At 36.3% G+C, this 18232-nt stretch overlaps 2 protein-coding genes across 3 annotated transcripts; one reads left to right on the top strand and one right to left on the bottom strand.

Moving 5' to 3' along the window:
• Nucleotides 1–5468: 5468 nt before the first annotated feature.
• LOC135582066 (uncharacterized) lies at nt 5469–11535 on the top strand. Of its 2 annotated transcripts, XM_065119992.1 has the most exons (9): nt 5469–5626; nt 5758–5828; nt 6137–6299; nt 6537–7441; nt 8052–8225; nt 8306–8422; nt 10198–10377; nt 10462–10508; nt 10868–11535. In XM_065119992.1, exons 2-9 carry the CDS (start codon nt 5781–5783, stop codon nt 11172–11174), a joined length of 1941 nt encoding a protein of 646 aa, XP_064976064.1. In that variant the 5' UTR covers nt 5469–5626; nt 5758–5780; the 3' UTR covers nt 11175–11535. The 2 variants fall into 2 exon arrangements, with proteins under 2 accessions (XP_064976064.1, XP_064976065.1); XM_065119993.1 differs by lacking the exons at nt 5469–5626; nt 5758–5828 and having other exon boundaries at nt 6137–6413.
• Nucleotides 11536–13349: 1814 nt separating this feature from the next.
• LOC103993723 (sm-like protein LSM2) lies at nt 13350–18168 on the bottom strand. Its single transcript, XM_009413894.3, has 3 exons — nt 18012–18168; nt 17756–17914; nt 13350–13731 (listed from the first exon to the last, which is right to left on the bottom strand). Exons 1-3 carry the CDS (start codon nt 18012–18014, stop codon nt 13612–13614), a joined length of 282 nt encoding a protein of 93 aa, XP_009412169.1. The 5' UTR covers nt 18015–18168; the 3' UTR covers nt 13350–13611.
• Between the last annotated feature and the right edge of the window lie 64 nt (nt 18169–18232).

The raw sequence follows: 18232 nt of genomic DNA, 5'->3' as shown, positions 1-18232 counted from the left end.
GATGGTATCGTCCAGTGTCAGAGTGTCAAGCAATAGTACCACCAAATGTCAGAGTGTTAGGCAATAGGACCGTCTAGTACTAGCGGTGGTATCGCCTAGTACCCAGGATATCCGGGATGAGACACTTTTTTACTCTAATTTTGAAGTCATTCGGGTCTATAAATATCTTACCCTTTTCTGCATGAAAGGATAGCAAAATTTTTAAGTATTGAGATGTAAAAAGTGTTATAAAAGTGCAAGAGTCCTCCTCCTCTTTGTCTTTAGCTTTGTAATTATGTAAGGCTTGTAAGGGTTATCTCCTAAACCTATGAAAAGGATAAAGCACTATAAAGAGGTGGTTGGTCTTTGCCTATTGAAGGAAGACCATTAGTGGATGCTGATGACCTCGACGGAGGAGGAATCAGAAGTGGATGTAGGTCACAATGATCGAACCACTATAAATTCCGTTGTGTTCTTTTCTTACTGCCAGTTCTCTTCACAGCACTTTACTTTATTGCAAACTATTCAATCCCCTCTTCTCTACTCACTTGCAAACTTATTCTAGTCTAACTAACGGTTTTCGTCAAACTTAGAATTTCATCGAATGAAGTTTTCTAAAATCATTGAAATTTATCATTTTTATCCGCTGTACTAATTCAAATGCCCCCCCCCCCCTCCTTAGTGTCATTCTTGATCTTAACAATTGGTATCAGAGCAAGGTCACTCTCATTTTGGTTTGAAATCTAAGAGAGATGACATTTGCTGACAACCAAGAGGTTACTTAATCACATGTCCACCCATATTCAATAGGATGAATTACAACTATTGGAAAACTAGAATGAGAATTTTTCTAATTTCTATAGATTTTGAGTTATGGAACATTTTAAAAAATAACTTTCAAAAGTCTTCTCTTCCGATGAACGATCAGAATGAGTTGAAAAATAAGACTTTCTCTTTAAATGCTAATGCTATGAATGTCTTATTTTACGCTTTAGATAAAAATTTCAATCGAGTGTTTATTTGTGAAACGACTTTCGATATTTGGCATACACTCGAAATCACTCACGAGGGCACTAGTAAAGTAAAGGAGTCCAATATTAATCTTTTAGTTTATACTTATGAATTGTTTCGGATTAAACCAAGTGAAACCATTGGAGACATGTACACCCAGTTTATGAATGTCATCAATGGTCTAAATGGACTTGGTAAAAGTTTTTCTAATTTCAAACTTGTTAACAAAATATTAAGATCCCTCCCAAAGAGTTATGATCCTAAAATAACGACGATTCAAGAAGCCGAGGACTTAAACAACTTTTCGCTCGAAGAATTTATTGGTTCTTTAATGACCTACTAAATGACTTGCAATGCTCATGAAGAGTTTGAGAACAACCTTCCAAAGAATACGAAGGATATGACACTAAGAACTCAGAAGACCACTTGAAAGAAAATTTAAGTGATAAAGACTACGATAATGACTTGACACTCTTGACAAGAAAGTTCAAAAATTCATAAAAAGAAATAAATCTAAAAATGACATAAAAAATAAAATAGAACCTAAAAAAGAATAAGTTATATATTATGAACGTAAGAAGCCGGGACATTTCAAAAGTGAATGCCCCCAAGTGAAGAAAAAACAACCAAAGAAAAAAATATGCTCAAAGCAACATGTGATGACTTGAGCGATTCCAAAGACGAAGAACAAAATAATAAAGAAATCATCAACTACGCACTAATAGGTATCAGAGATGAGGTAAGTAGTTCATTAGATGCAAATTTATCTTTCAACGAGCTTTTAAGAAATTTTCATGATCTGTTCCATGAATGTAGAATAATGAGCAAAAAGTTTAACTGTTTGAAAAAGGAGCATGCCCTTTTAAATACTGAATTTGAAAAACTTAAACATGATAATCCTTCATTGCCTCTATGCACTAAGTGTGAATACTTAGAGACACTTAAGAAGGAAAACTTACTACTCAAAGAAACTCTAAAAAAGTTTAAGATTTATAGCAAGTACTTGAATATGATCTTTGCCAATAAAGATCACATTCATAGAAAAGATGGAATCGGATTTGTGAATAGCACTCACCAAAATTTAACCACCTTTATTAAAGGTCCTACCTTTCATGTATCACCCCCCACCAAATGTATTTTTTATTGTAAACTCGGACATGTTGCTTATAAATATTCATTTAAGAGATATAGTCCACACAAATTGATTTAGGTTCCTAAAGGAACCATAAAGAACTCCATATAAAATGATAAGTTGATTAGATCGATTTTTGAGGCACCTAAAGTTAAATAGTTACATAAAAATCATCATTCTTTGTATAAATGTTTACGATCATAAGCTAGTAGCAAAACTAATACATTGATAGTGGATGTACACCGGAATTTCAAAATACCCCATAAAGCTCTCTGGTCAAAACAATAAAGGAAAGATCATTAGAAGTAGAACTATTAGTTGTGAAATAATTGAAGATGCTTTATATTCAATCATGATGACTTGATGATGCAATGATTATTTAAAATATTATGTTATAAACATTTGATCTTGATTTTTTGATATTTGAAACTTTAGAATTCTTATGCATAAGTTCCTCTTTTATATTTTCCAGATTTCTTGACCTTTGAAAATTGAATCTTCTTTTGTAAGATTATTTACTTTTATTTCTTCTCTTTGCAATTTACAAAACAAAAGATCTGATTGATAGATAATTAGTATATTTGAACTAATAAGTATTCTTAAGAAAGTCAAAACTTTGAAATAAGTTGATATGATGTTTATGCAAATAAACGTTTGCACCATACTAGGACTACGATATTGCTTGTCTCAAATGAAAAGGAGGCAAGAGTACTTACTTGATATATGTAACGTCTCATTAGTTCCACATCGGAAGTGGGGAATGAGTCTGATTGGCTTATATGGGTATGATGAGTGTCAAGCTTGGGTCGTGATACTATATCAGAAGCAATGATGCTAGATAAAGAAAACAACACCTTGAGGAAAAACTGGACTGACATAATTTGGACTAGATTAACTAAGAGGATTGAACCTCTCTCACTTGAACCTGAACCGTCAAAATCAAATCTTAATCGAGATGCAACAAATTCGTAACATTTGAATACTTTGTTTAGGCATTTTCTTGCATTCCATGACGGCAACAAATTCGTAACATTTGAATACTTTGTTTAGGCATTTTCTTACATTCCATGACGTACCCTTTCACGTCATGTGCTTTTCAATATTATGATGCGCTTGTTGATGATGGATTCGACTTTTGGTCTTATTTCTCATGTGATGATTATTTGTAAAGTTAGGGATGTTAAATTGTCCAAATTCATGAGTTTGTTGTATATATTTTTTGGATTTTCTTTATTTTTTTTAAAAGCTTTTATGAAATCTGGAATATCAATTTACTTGGTATCAAATTTATTCTATACCCTTGCTCTATCACTTAATGATTTTTGATACACTTAGTCCATTCACTCATGGATTTCATTCATGGATTTTTTATCATTCATTTGACGCTCGTTTCTCATGAATTCTTCCTTACTCTTCCTATGAAAGAAGAATTTTTATGGACTTTTAGTATGTGATAAGTTCCTCTTAAGGGCGAACTAGGCCCTTAATTGGACTGGTTTGGGCTGGATTTAAGGCCCAACCAGATTGCTGGACCTTGTTTGGCGATGGCACTAATAGACTGGGGCAGTGGAACCGCCTAAGAAACAGTCTCCCATATGGTCTGGGCAGTGGTACCGCCCAGATTGAGCGATGGTATCACCATAGCTTAGTATCTGAGACTCTAGGATGATACATTTTTTGACTCCAATTTTGAAGTCATTTGAGCCTATAAATATCTCATACTTTTTTGTATTAAAGAATAACAAAGTGATATATAAGTGTGAAAAAATCTTTGAAGTGTTTGGGTATAAAAAGTGTCGTAAAAGTGCAAGAGTCCTCCTCCTCTTTCTTTTTAGCTTTGTAATCATATAAGAAAATGTGTGAGGCTTATAAGAGTTATCTCCTAAACCTGTGAAAATGAGAAAGCACTGTAAAGAGGTAATTGATCTTCGTCTATTGAAGGAAGACCATTAGTCGAAAAAGAAGGAATCAAAAGTTGATGTAGGTCACAATGACCGAGTCATTATAAATTCCGATACGTTCTTTTCTTACTACTTATTCTCTTTACTTCATTACAAACTATTCAATTCCCTCTTCTCTACTCACTTGCAAACTTATTCGAATCTAACTAATGGTTTTCGTCGAACTAAGAATTTTGTCGAACGAAGTTTTTCGAAATTGTTGAAATTTATCGTTTTTATCCGTTGCACTAATTCATCCTCCTCTTATTGTCGTTGTTGATCCTAACAGTGGCAACTATCTTTATTTTTAGAATTATCTAACAATATCTTTTGTTCCTTTTTATAAGGATTTATGAAAAATTATTTATTTTGGATGAGCTCGCATGATTTTACTCGGCTTATAGAGTGTGATGCTTATAAAATAATAGTTCCTCTATTCTAAACATATTTATCTAAATATTAATATTATTGTATAGTTTAAAAATAAGAAAAATAATAATAAAAACAAAGAAAAATAAGGACAAAAATAAGTAGGTGACAATTTTCTAGGTATATAAAAAGTAAGATATTTTTCAAAATATTTTAAAAAATAAGGTTTTTTTTTTGTTCTACGCCCGCAATTCTTCTCAATTTTTATGAACCCGATGATGTATTTATTTCATATAAAAACAAGTTAAATCGACTTCAATCATCTACATTTGATGGACGACGATCACCTCATTACTATCTAATCTCAACTTAACTGTTGGATAAACATATAATTAGGTCGAAAGAAATCTCATGTGGTTATTGAATACGATTGTGATAAATGTTGAAGGCCGGATTACACGCAGGAACAGTTAAAAGGAAGCATCTCCCTTCTCTCAGCATTGAAGCCTTAAAAACCGTTGATCCTTCGCATCTCCAAAACGCCCGTCACTTGAAACTTCTACGCGGTCCCCCTACCGCAGCACACGTCTCCATACTACTAAGATCCTACGGCAGGCCTATCTCTCTCACATGAATCCCTATGCGTTCACCTGGAACAACAACTACGCCATTCTGTTAATCGACCCCAAATTCGCGTCCCAAGAAGCGGCACCCTACAATTACATGCGACGTCAAAACAAATGGGACCCACTTGTCGTTCACAAGGCTGGTAGTCTTTGCGGGTAGGTAACCACCTCGCTTCCGGGTCAATAATCCGCATAATTACGTCATATATACATAAACTCTATCCGAAGCAAAAAAGTGGGACCCGCTTTTTGCACAACACTCGTCCATTTACGAGGCAGGTAGTTTTCCGAGAAGCCGAGCGAGTCCTGCCGCCCTCGTTCGGGCTCAATAAACCGCATAATTACGTCATATATATATTTGCTTTTTCTTTTGTCCTTCTGTCTCTCTCTATCTCTCTCTCTCTCGTCCGGAGAGCGCGGCCGCACACCCCCGTGCGTCTACGGTCTCCGACGATCTTTCCCCTTCCCTTTCCTAGGGTGTTTCCATCGAATCCACGAGGCCGATCGATTGCTGCTCTACCCGCTCCGCGTCGGTTCCTCCTTGCTCTCGCCTTCGCTCCCCTTTTAGGGTAGTTCTCCTAATCGGCCTCCATCAGTTGATCATCACTCCGGGACCATCTTTTTTTTTCTCTTCTTGATCTCTCTTTGTTTGCGGTAATCAAGATTGAGATCTTCGTCATGATGGTTTTGCTTTTGGCAGGGCTATTTACAATTGAGTGAAGCATGAGTTCCAAGGAAGTCTTTACTTCTCTGAAAAAGTTATTCCCGCAGGTATTACATAATATGTCATCGATAGATTTCTATGCCCTCTTACATAATTATTTTACGTGTTCATTTGCCCTAAAATTTATATGTTTTTTGATATAAAGAAACTAGGACATTTGTTTGCTAACCGAGACAGATTGACAAGCAATCCATCATGTAGTAGAATAAGAATAAATTACTGATTTCTGAGGACCTGCATTTTTCTCTACATCTTTGTTCATAGTCCTACAGGTTAAGTGTCGGTGGTGGCTGTTAACTCTCCTTCTGTTGGAAAAGTATTCGTGAGATGATGATCTCTGTTCTTGCCCTTACAGGTTGATCTTCGCATACTGAAGGCTGCTGCCATTGAGCATGCTAATGATGTTGATTCTGCAGCTGAATTTATTCTCTTAGATGTTCTACCATCTATTGTTGGATCCTGTGAAGCATCATGCACATTGCAAGATATAGATGAAACAGAACATTCGATGGCGGTCGGTAAGATTGTTTTTGGCCTGTGATTGAGTATTTCAACTCTGGAGATTATGGTTTTTTATGCTGTACTAGTCAAGCACCTAAAACCAGTGATCTTTTGCTGTGTATTAGTTGCTGGTATGTTTTGTCCCATTTGCTACTTGAATGCATATATATTCATGTTGATGCCAAGCAAATTGTTGGGCCAATTTGAACTGATTTGCTGTTTGCTTGAAATTGCATTACATTTGAATTTACCAGTCGGGAAGGGCAAACAGCCTATTCTGTCTGGAAATCGAGAAGAGGAAGAGACCACAAGTCATCTTTCAGGACAAGAGCCAGTATCATGTGAAATTGCAGTTTCTGATGGTTATACAAGTTCTGCAAGTGTGATGTCACCATGCATTGGGGAAGCAGATCCAAGAGGTTTACAGGTTGGCAATGCAGATTATATGAAGGAACTGGAGTGCCCAACATCATGCCATAATGCTTTTGAGGAGCTGAACACAGTTGCAGACTCAGAACCAAACTTTATGGAGAAGGGAATTGATCAAACCTCTCTTCATCCCAATTCACATGTTCTTGAAAAGTTTGTGGATGTTGCTCTTTTTAACTTGAGTGTTCAAGTTAATGTTCCCCAAATAAGTCCTGGCTCTGCACATGATGAGCATTCTTTGGAGCAAATCATGATGCAATCATCTACTGGAAAGTCGGAAACTATTGTTAATGTTATTCATGGTAGTGCCCAAATAGATTCATCATTAGCTGCTTTGCTTGTTAATGGGGATGTTCAGAATGCTGCATTGGAACCATTTGAAAGGAATTCTAATGCTACAGAGAACCGGAAATTAATGAATGATGGGACCTTCTCTGTAAATGGTTCTGTGGAACAGTCAAGATGTTCGGTTGAGCCTGCCAGCGTTCAGGATCTTAATGACTTGGAAGTTAATGATTCTGTTTCAGCTGCTACTATGGCAGCTGAAGATTTTAAAGTTTGTGGGGGTTGTCTTGTAAATGAGGTTACCACCAGTACTACTGAATATGAAGAACTGCACTCTGAGTTGGCAGATGACAATGATCTACCTGCAACTCTAAATAACCGAACAGGCCATTTTGTTAACACTGGATATCTTGAAGATCTTCTTTCTAATGCCAAAAGCAATAAGGTAAATCTTCTGTTGTGTGCCGTTCGTTCATTCACTATCTCTGTGATTTTGAACAACACATTGTGTGTAAAACCCAGTGGTGAGTCATAATAGATTCTTACATAGCTTATTCTAATCAATTTTTGGAATTTGGAGTACAAAATCATTGATATGCGGTGTTTCTACACTCTTCTTGGGCAATGTTCAGCATGTAGGTCTTGAAGACAAATTGTTTACTTGATATCTTCAACTTCTCACAAAGGAAAAGTTTAACATCGTACGGACCGTATCCCGTTTTCCTTCTTCTTTTGTTGGTTAAGTGTACCTGTTGATGGCTTGAAGGCTTTGATATCTTTGTTTGGAAAGTAGGGCTTTGTGTTGATGTGTCTTTACAATTCCTCATCTACATGTTTCCTAGCTTCCATAATTCCCTTTTCCCTTTGACTTGAGTGTAAAGTTTTGTCGATATCTGCTTTCATTCTCTGTTACTGCATTGTCTACTTTTATGTAGCTGTCTTTTCCAGTAAAATCTTCTTTTGCTATCTAATGTTTCTAGGTTCACATAAATATTTTTGGCTTATGCGGTTCATTTTGTGGTTTGCTTTTACTTAATTCCTGAATGTTGATGCAGACAAATTTGTTGTCTGCAATGGAATTGACAACTAATATGATGAGAGAGGTGAAGCTTTTGGAAGAAAGGCGCAAGCAGGCTAAAGAGGCTGCTACCATTGCTGGTCAAGATATTCTTGCCAAGATGGAGGAACTTAAGGAGATATCAAGACATGCACAGGAAGCAAATGACATGGTGTTTGTACTTTTCTTATATGCTTTTTTCTTTTTTTATTGCTAGAGGAAGATGCTAAAAAATTTTCCTAATATTTACAGCATGCTGGCGAGGTTTATGGTGAGAAAGCTATATTGGCGACTGAAGCTCGAGAGCTTCAGTTCAGACTCCTCAGTTTATCAGATGAAAAGAATAAATCTCTTTCAATGATTGAGGAGGTGTGGAGTGACACTTTGTTTGTGAATATACATACAAGCACATGCTTACTCCAGTTTTCTATGTGCATGTTTATCACACATTATATTGGTTTTTTCCTAAATCTGATAAGCATAAATTATCAAAAACAAGACATTGCTCAACTGTCTTGGTGGCTAAACGGATGCTTTCCCATCATTGAGATGTAATTTAGCAAAGTATAATCCCTTTACCATTTGAACTGAATTCTTGTATGTGCTTACTGTCTTCCATCTCTATTTTAGATTGTTTCACCTCATCATTATATTCATGGGTCTGTTTCGAAAACGTCTGAAACCGTTTAACTTTACATGTTTTTTTCTCATTTCACATAGTATATTGTTTCTTGTTTAATACTAGCTGAATTACTTGCCCTATATCACTATGTAGGTTGCTTCAATGGATGCATGCAAACATTTAAAGATGGAAAAATATGACCAGTAATTTTCAAACAAAAGAATGCACTTTTTCTTCACTATATGTGCCTGTTCATGACTCATATAATAAATTTAATAACATTAATAACAGTAATATTATTACTTTCCGCCAAATCCTTACTGATGATAGTAAGCCTTGGAGTCATGGTGCTCCTTTTGTGATTTGGGTTACCATGAGTTCAAGTCAGAGAACTTACATGCAAAATTAAGACTGCATATGTTGACTTTTACCAGACCTTGCATTCTTGGGAGCCTCATGCATTGGGTCCTCATTTCTCATCATATTTTTTGATGATATCCTTTTGTCCCATGATTCAAGTTGCAACAGTGGTCTGATGTAGCAGTAACCTACATTCTCACTTAATTTCAGGTTTTGGTTTCTCATGCTTCTTGTAGTCCAACTTTCATCTTAATTGCAATATAGCCATTTTGCATCTAATTTAAGAGCGCATTCCAGATTATGTACTTTGAGTTGCTTATCTTTACAAATAGAACTCATGACTATGATCGCTTTACATATTGTATTTTAACCAATATATTCTTACACATCCTCTCTGGTTTTCCTTTTAAACTTAGTTGTATTTTCTTTTTATTGTGACGACTCAAATTTGAAACAATACAATAGTCCTACTATTGTTGTCTCCTACCAGGATGACATTATTATCTCTGCCATTTACTTTCAGATGTATTACTCTATCCTATGTGAATTTCTACTATATGGATTATGCACATAATGTCTTCCTTTTTTGGAATTTTTTTCTTTTTATAAAATTTCAATTCTGCAGTATCAGTTTGCAGGTCATGATTGTGTTCTGATCAAATATTTATCAAAATTTTATTTATTTTGTTTATATGGATATTCGTTATTATGAAAACATTTGTGTTCTTTGAGAATTAATATTGGGTGAGTCTGGGTACAATGACATGGTTATTCCTGTGCAATGTGTATGATTTGAGTTTGTGTGGTGGAAACAATTGTACTGATATGGATAAAGCTTCATGAATTGAACCTTCCTAGACATTGTATCGGCGGGAGCCTCTATGATGCATTCGCCCTATTTGAGAATTTATAATGTTGTCATTCCGTAGGATACATATCCCTATGATTAGATATGATATCACATTAAAAGACCATAGAAATAAGAAAGTTCTTAATATTTGTCTATTGTTTCATTATCTCTTCACAATTTATTTGCATAACCTTCTATAGTTCTATTAATATTTGAACATCAAGAACTTGAATATGCATATCTTATGTTATCTAAGCCTTTTGGAGTAAAAGCGAACTTGAAATGTCATACGTACTTGTGAACTTTATCCAGATTCGCCAAACTGTTGAAGCAAGCATAGCTGCAATGGAGGAGGAAATTGCAGCAGCTGAACAAGAAAAGCTTGAGAAGGAAGAACTAGCTCTCAAGGCTCTTAGCAAACAGGAAGCTGTTATGGCTGCAGCAATGGAAGAGTCAAAAAAGCTACAACAAGAAGCAGAAGCTAACTCCAAGGTATTGTAAATTGGTCAATATTTTTAAACATCGTATTACTTACAAAATGAATCAGCTGAGCACGCCAATGTCTCTACTTTGCAGGTGAGGGAGTTCTTGATGGATCGTGGCCGTGTAGTTGATGCACTCCAGTAAGTTTTGATGTTGCCATTTCTTTTCAGTTTCTGATGTGCTTACCTTAAACATTGAAGTGTTCCAACCTCAAATTGATTATTTATGATCCTGAATGTAGACTACAATATGATTTTTTTTAAAATTTCTTCGACCTTCTACCCTGGAATAATTTGAATATTATTCTCAAAGTATGTCTCACTATATTTTAACAAGAATTCATTTACACCAATAAGCTTTACATCAAACAAAAGAAGTTTATGAAATTTTGGTAGTTAAAATCTGATCTCTTTCTTTTTGGTATTTGCATTCATTCTTTCTTTCTTTCTTGGTTAAATGACAGGTGCGCTTAATTTTAAACTATGTATTTTTGTTTCAGAGGTGAAATTAATATTATCTGTGAGGATGTCATGTTGCTAAAAGAAATAGTCGATGGCCGTGTGCCATTGAATGGATCTCTTCGTTCGACAGCTTTGAGCTTGTTGGCTTCATCAAGCTCATCATCCTATAGGAGCAAACGTTCATCAGATGGGGTTCTTGAGCTCGATGATCTTCCGGAGAAGTCTGCAATCACTGAGCAAGAACAACATGAGATTCAACAGAATGATAAAAGCAACCTCAGCGGCGGCATTCACGGAGCACAACCAGATGATGGCTGGGAGCTTTTAAAAGGTGGAGTATTGTGAAGCTAGACGAATGGAGTTACAATTTGTTTTCTTCCTGATTTTGGTAGTTCAATTTTTTTTTTTTTTTTTCCAAAAAGTTACGGTAAGGTTTAAAATCATATTGCTGATTACTACTACTACTACGTAGCTGCAAACATGATGAGGTTCATGTGGTTAATCTCTTGCACGCCCCAGCCGAAGTTTGTGAAGCACATGCAGCTATTGTTGCAATTTTTGGTTTCTTTCTTTCTTTTTATTTTTTTGGATGAGATGCGAAAATGTCATCGTGGTGTTATGGACTTTGTTTTGCTCAAGACATGTATCTGTGGTACCATGACCACTTACTCGTTAAATCCATGATCATTCTTATTGCCCTCAAGAACTTGTTGGAGTGTCACCTTTGGCTTTAACTGTTCCACGAAGCCCTGATCAGAGTTCTATAATCGATGGTTTCAGTTTTGTCAAATTTGAAATTAGATCAGTTCCGGACATTTTGGAACCCTCGATTTCAATTTTGATTGATAATAATAATAATAATAATAATAATAACCTTACTCTACCAAGATTCGAACCCAGGTTATTAGACTAGTTTATAAGAATAACTATTACACCATGAAACACATTTATTTTAATCTTTTTTTCGTTTTTAGTTGATTCGAAATCAAATTAGAATCATTAATTCTAATTCCAATTTCTAAGAACTAGAATTGAATCATATGGTCTTTGTTTTCATTCTATTCATAATCGTCAAATCATTCAATTTGATTTTGGTTTTGAATCAAGTCGTTTTCAAGGCTAATGCGTATCCTTGCACCCTCTTGATGGCGTCTTAATAGTCTGTTGATCTTTTGTTGGAATTTGAATTACAATATCTCTATGGCCTCTACTAATACGTTTGGGTTAGTTTGTAGCTTAGTAGCTCTTGAAGTCCATTAACTTTGTTGAAGATTGGTGCGATGATGTTTGGATCTTGGAAATCTGCCTCTTAACACAATCTTTCTTGTGCACTGTTTCTCTCGTGATATGTCAAATGACAAACATCACATTGGCATATTCTTCACTAATGTTAGCCATTGCAGTCTTTTACCTTACGCAAAGGCCTTCTAAGTCTTCACCTCTGTATATTAAGTCAAGTCACTACCTCGATATCTTCATCAATTGCATCACCAAAATCAAGTGTGCGTCTTAAAGCTGTCTTCGACTCTGGTGCCACACGAGATGTGTCTTACACTATCAGATGAGAAAACTAGGAACATGGTATCGCTCTTATCTTCGCAAGTTGATGCTTTTGCTTTATGTGCTATCTTATGAGAAGACTCGATTCATATGACTTGCACTGCACGAGTCAATCCTCCGTTAAGTCCGATGCTCATCCACTTGATCTTTCAATGCAATTCATCGACAATCACGTCACTTAGTTTTTGTAACATTATCTTTGCTACCCTTGTCCTTCGGCTTTAAAGAGAGAGCCGCAAGGTTGAGTAAGCATGCTTCTCATAAGCATCTCCTTGGTGATGTGCATGTGATCTATTGTACAAGAAGCATCCCATTGAACTCCATGGGACCAAGATTTGATCATCTTAGGATTGTCATTATCAGTTTGTCATCACGTCTTTCTTGTTTTTCAGTAACAAATGCTCTGGTACCACTTATTGAGAAAAACCTGTTAAAGCGGAATAATTCTTTCCCTCTTTGTGTATCAAAATAGATTTCTCATCAAAATACCAACTTGACATCCAAATGCAAATATCAACCAGCACGGCATAAACAATAGAGCAAAAATCAATCACACAGTGAGATCAAATCTTTTAACGTGGAAGACCTGAGAAAAACCACGGGACCATAGTCCACCTCAAACTTCCACTACCAATAATAATGATAACAGATTTACGCATGTGCGCACCACGTGGAGTTAGTCATTCGTTTGAATGTGCGCACCTATACCTAAGCCCGTCAAGCTAGTTTTGCTTAAGTTAAATGATCACCAGCAATTTTTCATAAATTTTAAAAGTCTCACTTATAAAGATTTGAATTAGGAAATCATAAATTCTACAAACTTAAGCCAATGGATTCAATATATTTATAACTTTAATCATGATAAATTCACATTAAGTCATGAGTAACATTGCATTGACCCACTCTTTTAGTGTTTAATTAAAAGTATCTTCTTTTGATAGCTTCATCAAGACAGAAACATAAACACAAACATAAGGAAGCTTAAAATGACAAATTCTAGAGCAGCTCCCTACAATAAAAAGTACCATGGTGTGTTCGTTGATGTCTATAGAAAAAGCACATCATTTGAAAGCTTGCAGTAATACTGTAAAGATACCAGCACACAGGAAAACCACAGTCGGGGGTAGTAAGCATCTATGGAAGCACAGCACATAAAGGGGCAAGCACAACACGGGTTAATGCCAGCAGCAGCAGAAACAATCACCGGTGCATCTTCCAGAGATCAACCTCCCCTGGCTTCCCTCCTGGTGGCATCGTGAAGGATGTCGATGTCGACCCCGTCAGGAGGGAGTTGGACATAGCGTACCACTGATCCCCTGATGAAACAATTCCGGACCGACAACTGCAATAAACCAGAGAAGTTTGAGCTCAAAGCAAAGTGACATCGTTCTTAAAAATACATGAAGCCATTTAAGAATGAGAACTGAAAATGGTACAAATGTAATGGTCTTTGTCTTGAAGCTCTATTCTCTTTACCCAACTAAGCAGTTCGATTGACAGAACCGAAAATGAAGTTCTATTCTCTCACCAAGTCGCAACCTGGTGAGAGATCTAACTAATGGAAAATAAGACTCCCAGGCTCTTGTTGCCTTACATATGTTGAAGCTTGTAGGTCCAGTGAATGCATCAGATGTTTTGTTCATCAGAATAATGGGTGAGTCCATGCAATCAGATGCATTTGCGAGAGGAATGATGCAAGGTGACTAAATTTTACCAGAAAGGCTCACAAGCAATGATACAGGTGGTAAAAATCTTCACAAATCCAGTCAGGACACTAGGATGATCCTCAAATATACCATTAACATGAAGCAAAATCCCAGTGCAACTCTGTCCCACCAATTTCCTATAAATCCTTGCAAAACCTCTTCAATTTGGCCTTTGAAGAGTATTCCACAAGCTCACATCGTGTTGCAGGCAAAGACGAAATAAAGTGATATGAAAAAGCGTACAGTATTTCAAAAACAAACATGACCAGACAACAAGAAAGAAAGAGTATATCTAATAGGAAAATGATTCATGAGATATCCTCAAGTGAAAATTTATCAATGATATGCAAATTATATATGATTATAGTTATAGAAAAGCACGTACAAATTTGATGATTTCAACATTCTATAATGCGACTTTAATATTGACAACATGGCGAACTTATTTCAAAAATTAAAGCAGATGTATTGAGCTGAATTGTCCAGCTCAAGAGAGGACAAATGATGTCGCCTCACTTTAGGACAACAATGTTGGTATGCTACAAATTAATCAGCTTAGCACCCCATTCAGACCAAAACAGGTATAATGATGAACAGAGGAAAAATGGATAGGGGACTACCACTACTAAACTTTTTGTAACAATGAGAATATACTATATCATCCAAATTTTTTCTAGTTAAGAAATCCCCATCTTCAAAAAATCAAACAAGAAACTCGACAGGGGCCTGCAGCAACTTAATTTTTCAAGACATTGAGAATATATCATATCATCCTACATTTTTTCCAGTTAAGAATCGCCCGCTTTCGAAGAATCAAACAAGAAAACTAGATAGGGGCCAGGGCCAGCAGCAACAAACTTTTCATGACAATGGGAATATATCATATCATCCATCCTTTTTCCAGTCAGGAATCGTTGTATTCAAAAGATCAAACAAGAAAACAAGGATAGGGGCCTGCAGCAACTAAACATTTCATGACATTAAGTATATATATCATATTGTCCAACTTCTTCTAGTCAAGAATTCCGTCTTCAAAAATGTCAAACAAGAAAACAAGGATATAGGCCTGAAGCAACTAAACTTTTCATGACATTGATAATATATCATATCATCCAACTTTTTCTGGTCAAGAAACCCACATCTTCTAAAATATCAAACAATAAAACACAGATAAGGGCCTGCAGCAACTAAACTTCTCATAACACTGAGATCCCAAGTCCTTTCTAGTCAAGAATCCCCCATCTTTAACAAAAGCATCCAGACATTTTCCTGGTCTTGTTAGGACTCTCTAAGGTTGGAAGAAAACTAAATGCAGTTTACAACTCCACTTTACCCTGATACAGAATGTGTCACTTAGAAATAGACTGAAATCTTTTGGGAATCTTATGGTTACAGGTTAAGTCTACTCCATAGAGATGATAAAAGATAATAGTCACCCAATAGATCTTTCCAATTTGAGATTCCCAAATTCCTAAATCATCAATCAGATCCCTGTTAGTGCTCTAGTATGCATGATAATAGACTTATTAAATTAGAACTTTAAAGTTTAATATTTACATATAATCAGAAAGTTTAGACTTAAACTAATATGGTTCAACTCTAGATATAGCCACCGAACAAAGTAAGACTAGATTTTGAATAGACCTAATCGTAACTGGCCTATATTTTTCAGATGCAAAATAGTAAAAACAACAAATAAGCCAGTGATTTAAATTCTGAAACTAACAAGCATAAATATAAGCAAATTCAGATAAGTTGAGTATTGGGCATGCCCATAATAAATAATATCTGCAAATGCTACAAGTATGGCTTTGGTCAGCCTGTTATGATAGAATAGGCTATTGATCTCTGGAGTCTGGAATACCTTAATAAACCAAATGGTAAGAAAAAGAAACAGAAGCAACTATTCCCAAATCACAGCCTTCAGGGAGAAAAGGACACTCAAGTTGGATCTTACCATAAAAGGGCATACCCAGAGGCTCCTACCAATGCAAGGTCTGGAGAGGGTCAGTCAATGTACGCAGCTTTATCTTTAAATATTTAAAGAGGCTGTTTCCGTGACTCGAATCCTCGTCTCCCAGGTCGCAAAGGAGGAACCTTACCTTACCATACTGAAGATAATGTTTCACCCATAATAGACACATTCATTATCCAAAGTCAGATTATGAACTAATGACTAGAGTTGGTATCTTGGCCTAATATAATTGAAGATCATATTTGGCGCTTATTGTCCTAATATTTAAGTCCATAATTTGGAAAATAGTTACTGTACTGGTAATTAAGCCCACTCCAAATAGTTGAAATTATGGACAGTTCAATGCACCAATGTACATCAATAGAGATTATTGCAGATACTGTATACATTCGAAGCAGGAAATGTGACTGGTTGAAGCAAAATCAAGATTCCATTTCACTGTGGGAACTTTGCTCTCTTTTCTTTTATTTTTTTGCTCTATCTTCCCAGTATTCTTCTTTTCTCCATCCTTCTTGCTGCTGTGATTATCAATTCGATAGCAGCATATAAAATAATTTCAATTCCAAAGAGATCCTTAACGGAGAAAGATAAGTGTAGTCTAGGACCACAAGGTTACAATATAAAACTGTTGTCAGTTGAGCAGATCTCGCCAACCTATCTTGCACTCTTTTATCTTTTCTCCTGCATAGATCTTCAAATGTTTCATTGCTTTACAGTTTTTTTGTTTTGTGTCATTCCTAACTTGGTTTTGATCTTTACATGCAGAAGTTTGAGTAAAAAGTTTTTATCTACATATGACAAAAAGGATCGTCAATATGGTTATGCTCTTAAGCCAAGAAAAAGGAATGTTCATACCAGGAAAATCCTTATGAGGAGACAGACAATGGAAAGTGGGCATTGTCCAAGTTTCACTAAACTGCTATATTGTGTATTACACTTCATAATTACACTTCATATTTAGTGTACTTCTCTCGTTTCTTTCTTTTTTGCTAATTACACTTCATAATTTAGGTCTGTGAATTATGAGGTGTTGCTTCAATGCCTTTATGTGTGTTCTACGGTAATGTTTAATTTTCTCAACTCACTTTGACCACCCTCTCCTCTCCCTCAGGTTGCTCAAACCTATCTCTTTCCACCTTCTAATCTAATTGGTTTGACACAGATGATAAAAGTGAATTCGATTAATGAATCCAACAAGAAGAGGTTTGGCATAACCACAATGAGCTTAGATCACCAGACCGATAAATGAATCCATTGAACCAATACATCTTACTTAAGGACCAACTCTTCTGGCAAATGGATCTCATTCATCACCTTAATGAAAAATAAAAAGGACAAACAACACATTGCAAGCTAAGATTATTCTCCATTTCAGTCCCGCATCAAAATGTCCGTGACAGAATCACCCACGACAAATAAAATAATTTTTTGACAAGGAAAACTGGTTTTAATTGCTCAGACGAAAAAAGAATGATTTTCCAATCGCCAATAGACGTTAGGATCATAAACCCTAAACCTAACATTAGCAGCGCAGACACCAATAGGCAGTCCACGAGTCAAGATTACGGATATGCATATGCATCCACGCCAGCACACACAAAAATCAAACAGAAATCCACAGAGAAAACTGGAAAAGGAAGAAGAAGAACGAAATCAAGAAGAAGAAAGAGATGGGTCGAGGGTACCATGTGAGGATACTTGTCTTGGTCAACGACCCGGATGTTTTCGAGCTTGATGTTGAGATACTGATCGACGGAGTGGAGGGTCCCTCTGATGGCGAGATCGTTCTTCAGCTCCACCGTCACTTCTTTCCCAACCAACTCCTTGAAGTAGGAGAAGAAGAGCTGCAACAAAGGCGAAAGCAAGTCCAAATGAGTTGACATCAACCAGAAGAGAACTGCGGAAGATACAAAGAACAATTGCGAAGGGAAGTAACAGTACCATCTTGGCAAGGTAGATGGAGAGAGGGAGAGGGAGAGCGGAGCGGGCAGGGAGGCGAGGGAGAGGAGAACGCAGGGCACGGTGTCGCGGCGGCAGAAGGCATATAGACCAACTTGGAGCGAACCGACTTGAAGCTAATTACCCGATCCGAGTCCGACTCGATCGAATGGCCGCTCATCTCAACACAATTGACGGATAAGATTCGGGTTCGGATCCATATT

This window comes from Musa acuminata, chromosome BXJ2-8 (assembly GCF_036884655.1).
Source record: "Musa acuminata AAA Group cultivar baxijiao chromosome BXJ2-8, Cavendish_Baxijiao_AAA, whole genome shotgun sequence".
NCBI lineage: Eukaryota > Viridiplantae > Streptophyta > Magnoliopsida > Zingiberales > Musaceae > Musa > Musa acuminata.
Note: the sequence above shows the minus strand (reverse complement) of the source record. Positions and strands in the feature narration are given on the sequence as shown.

Bases quoted from the DNA above. Each gene is read 5' to 3' on its own strand.
- LOC103993723 (XM_009413894.3), bottom strand. The intron at 13,732-17,755 runs GTACCCTCGACC...GGTTTATTGCAG, and splicing joins AAGACAAGTATCCTCACATG to TTGTCGGTCCGGAATTGTTT.
- LOC135582066 (XM_065119992.1), top strand. From the start codon at position 5,781: ATGAGTTCCAAGGAAGTCTTTACTTCTCTGAAAAAGTTATTCCCGCAG. The intron at 8,226-8,305 runs GTGTTTGTACTT...TAATATTTACAG, and splicing joins CACAGGAAGCAAATGACATG to CATGCTGGCGAGGTTTATGG. The intron at 10,378-10,461 runs GTATTGTAAATT...TCTACTTTGCAG, and splicing joins AAGCAGAAGCTAACTCCAAG to GTGAGGGAGTTCTTGATGGA.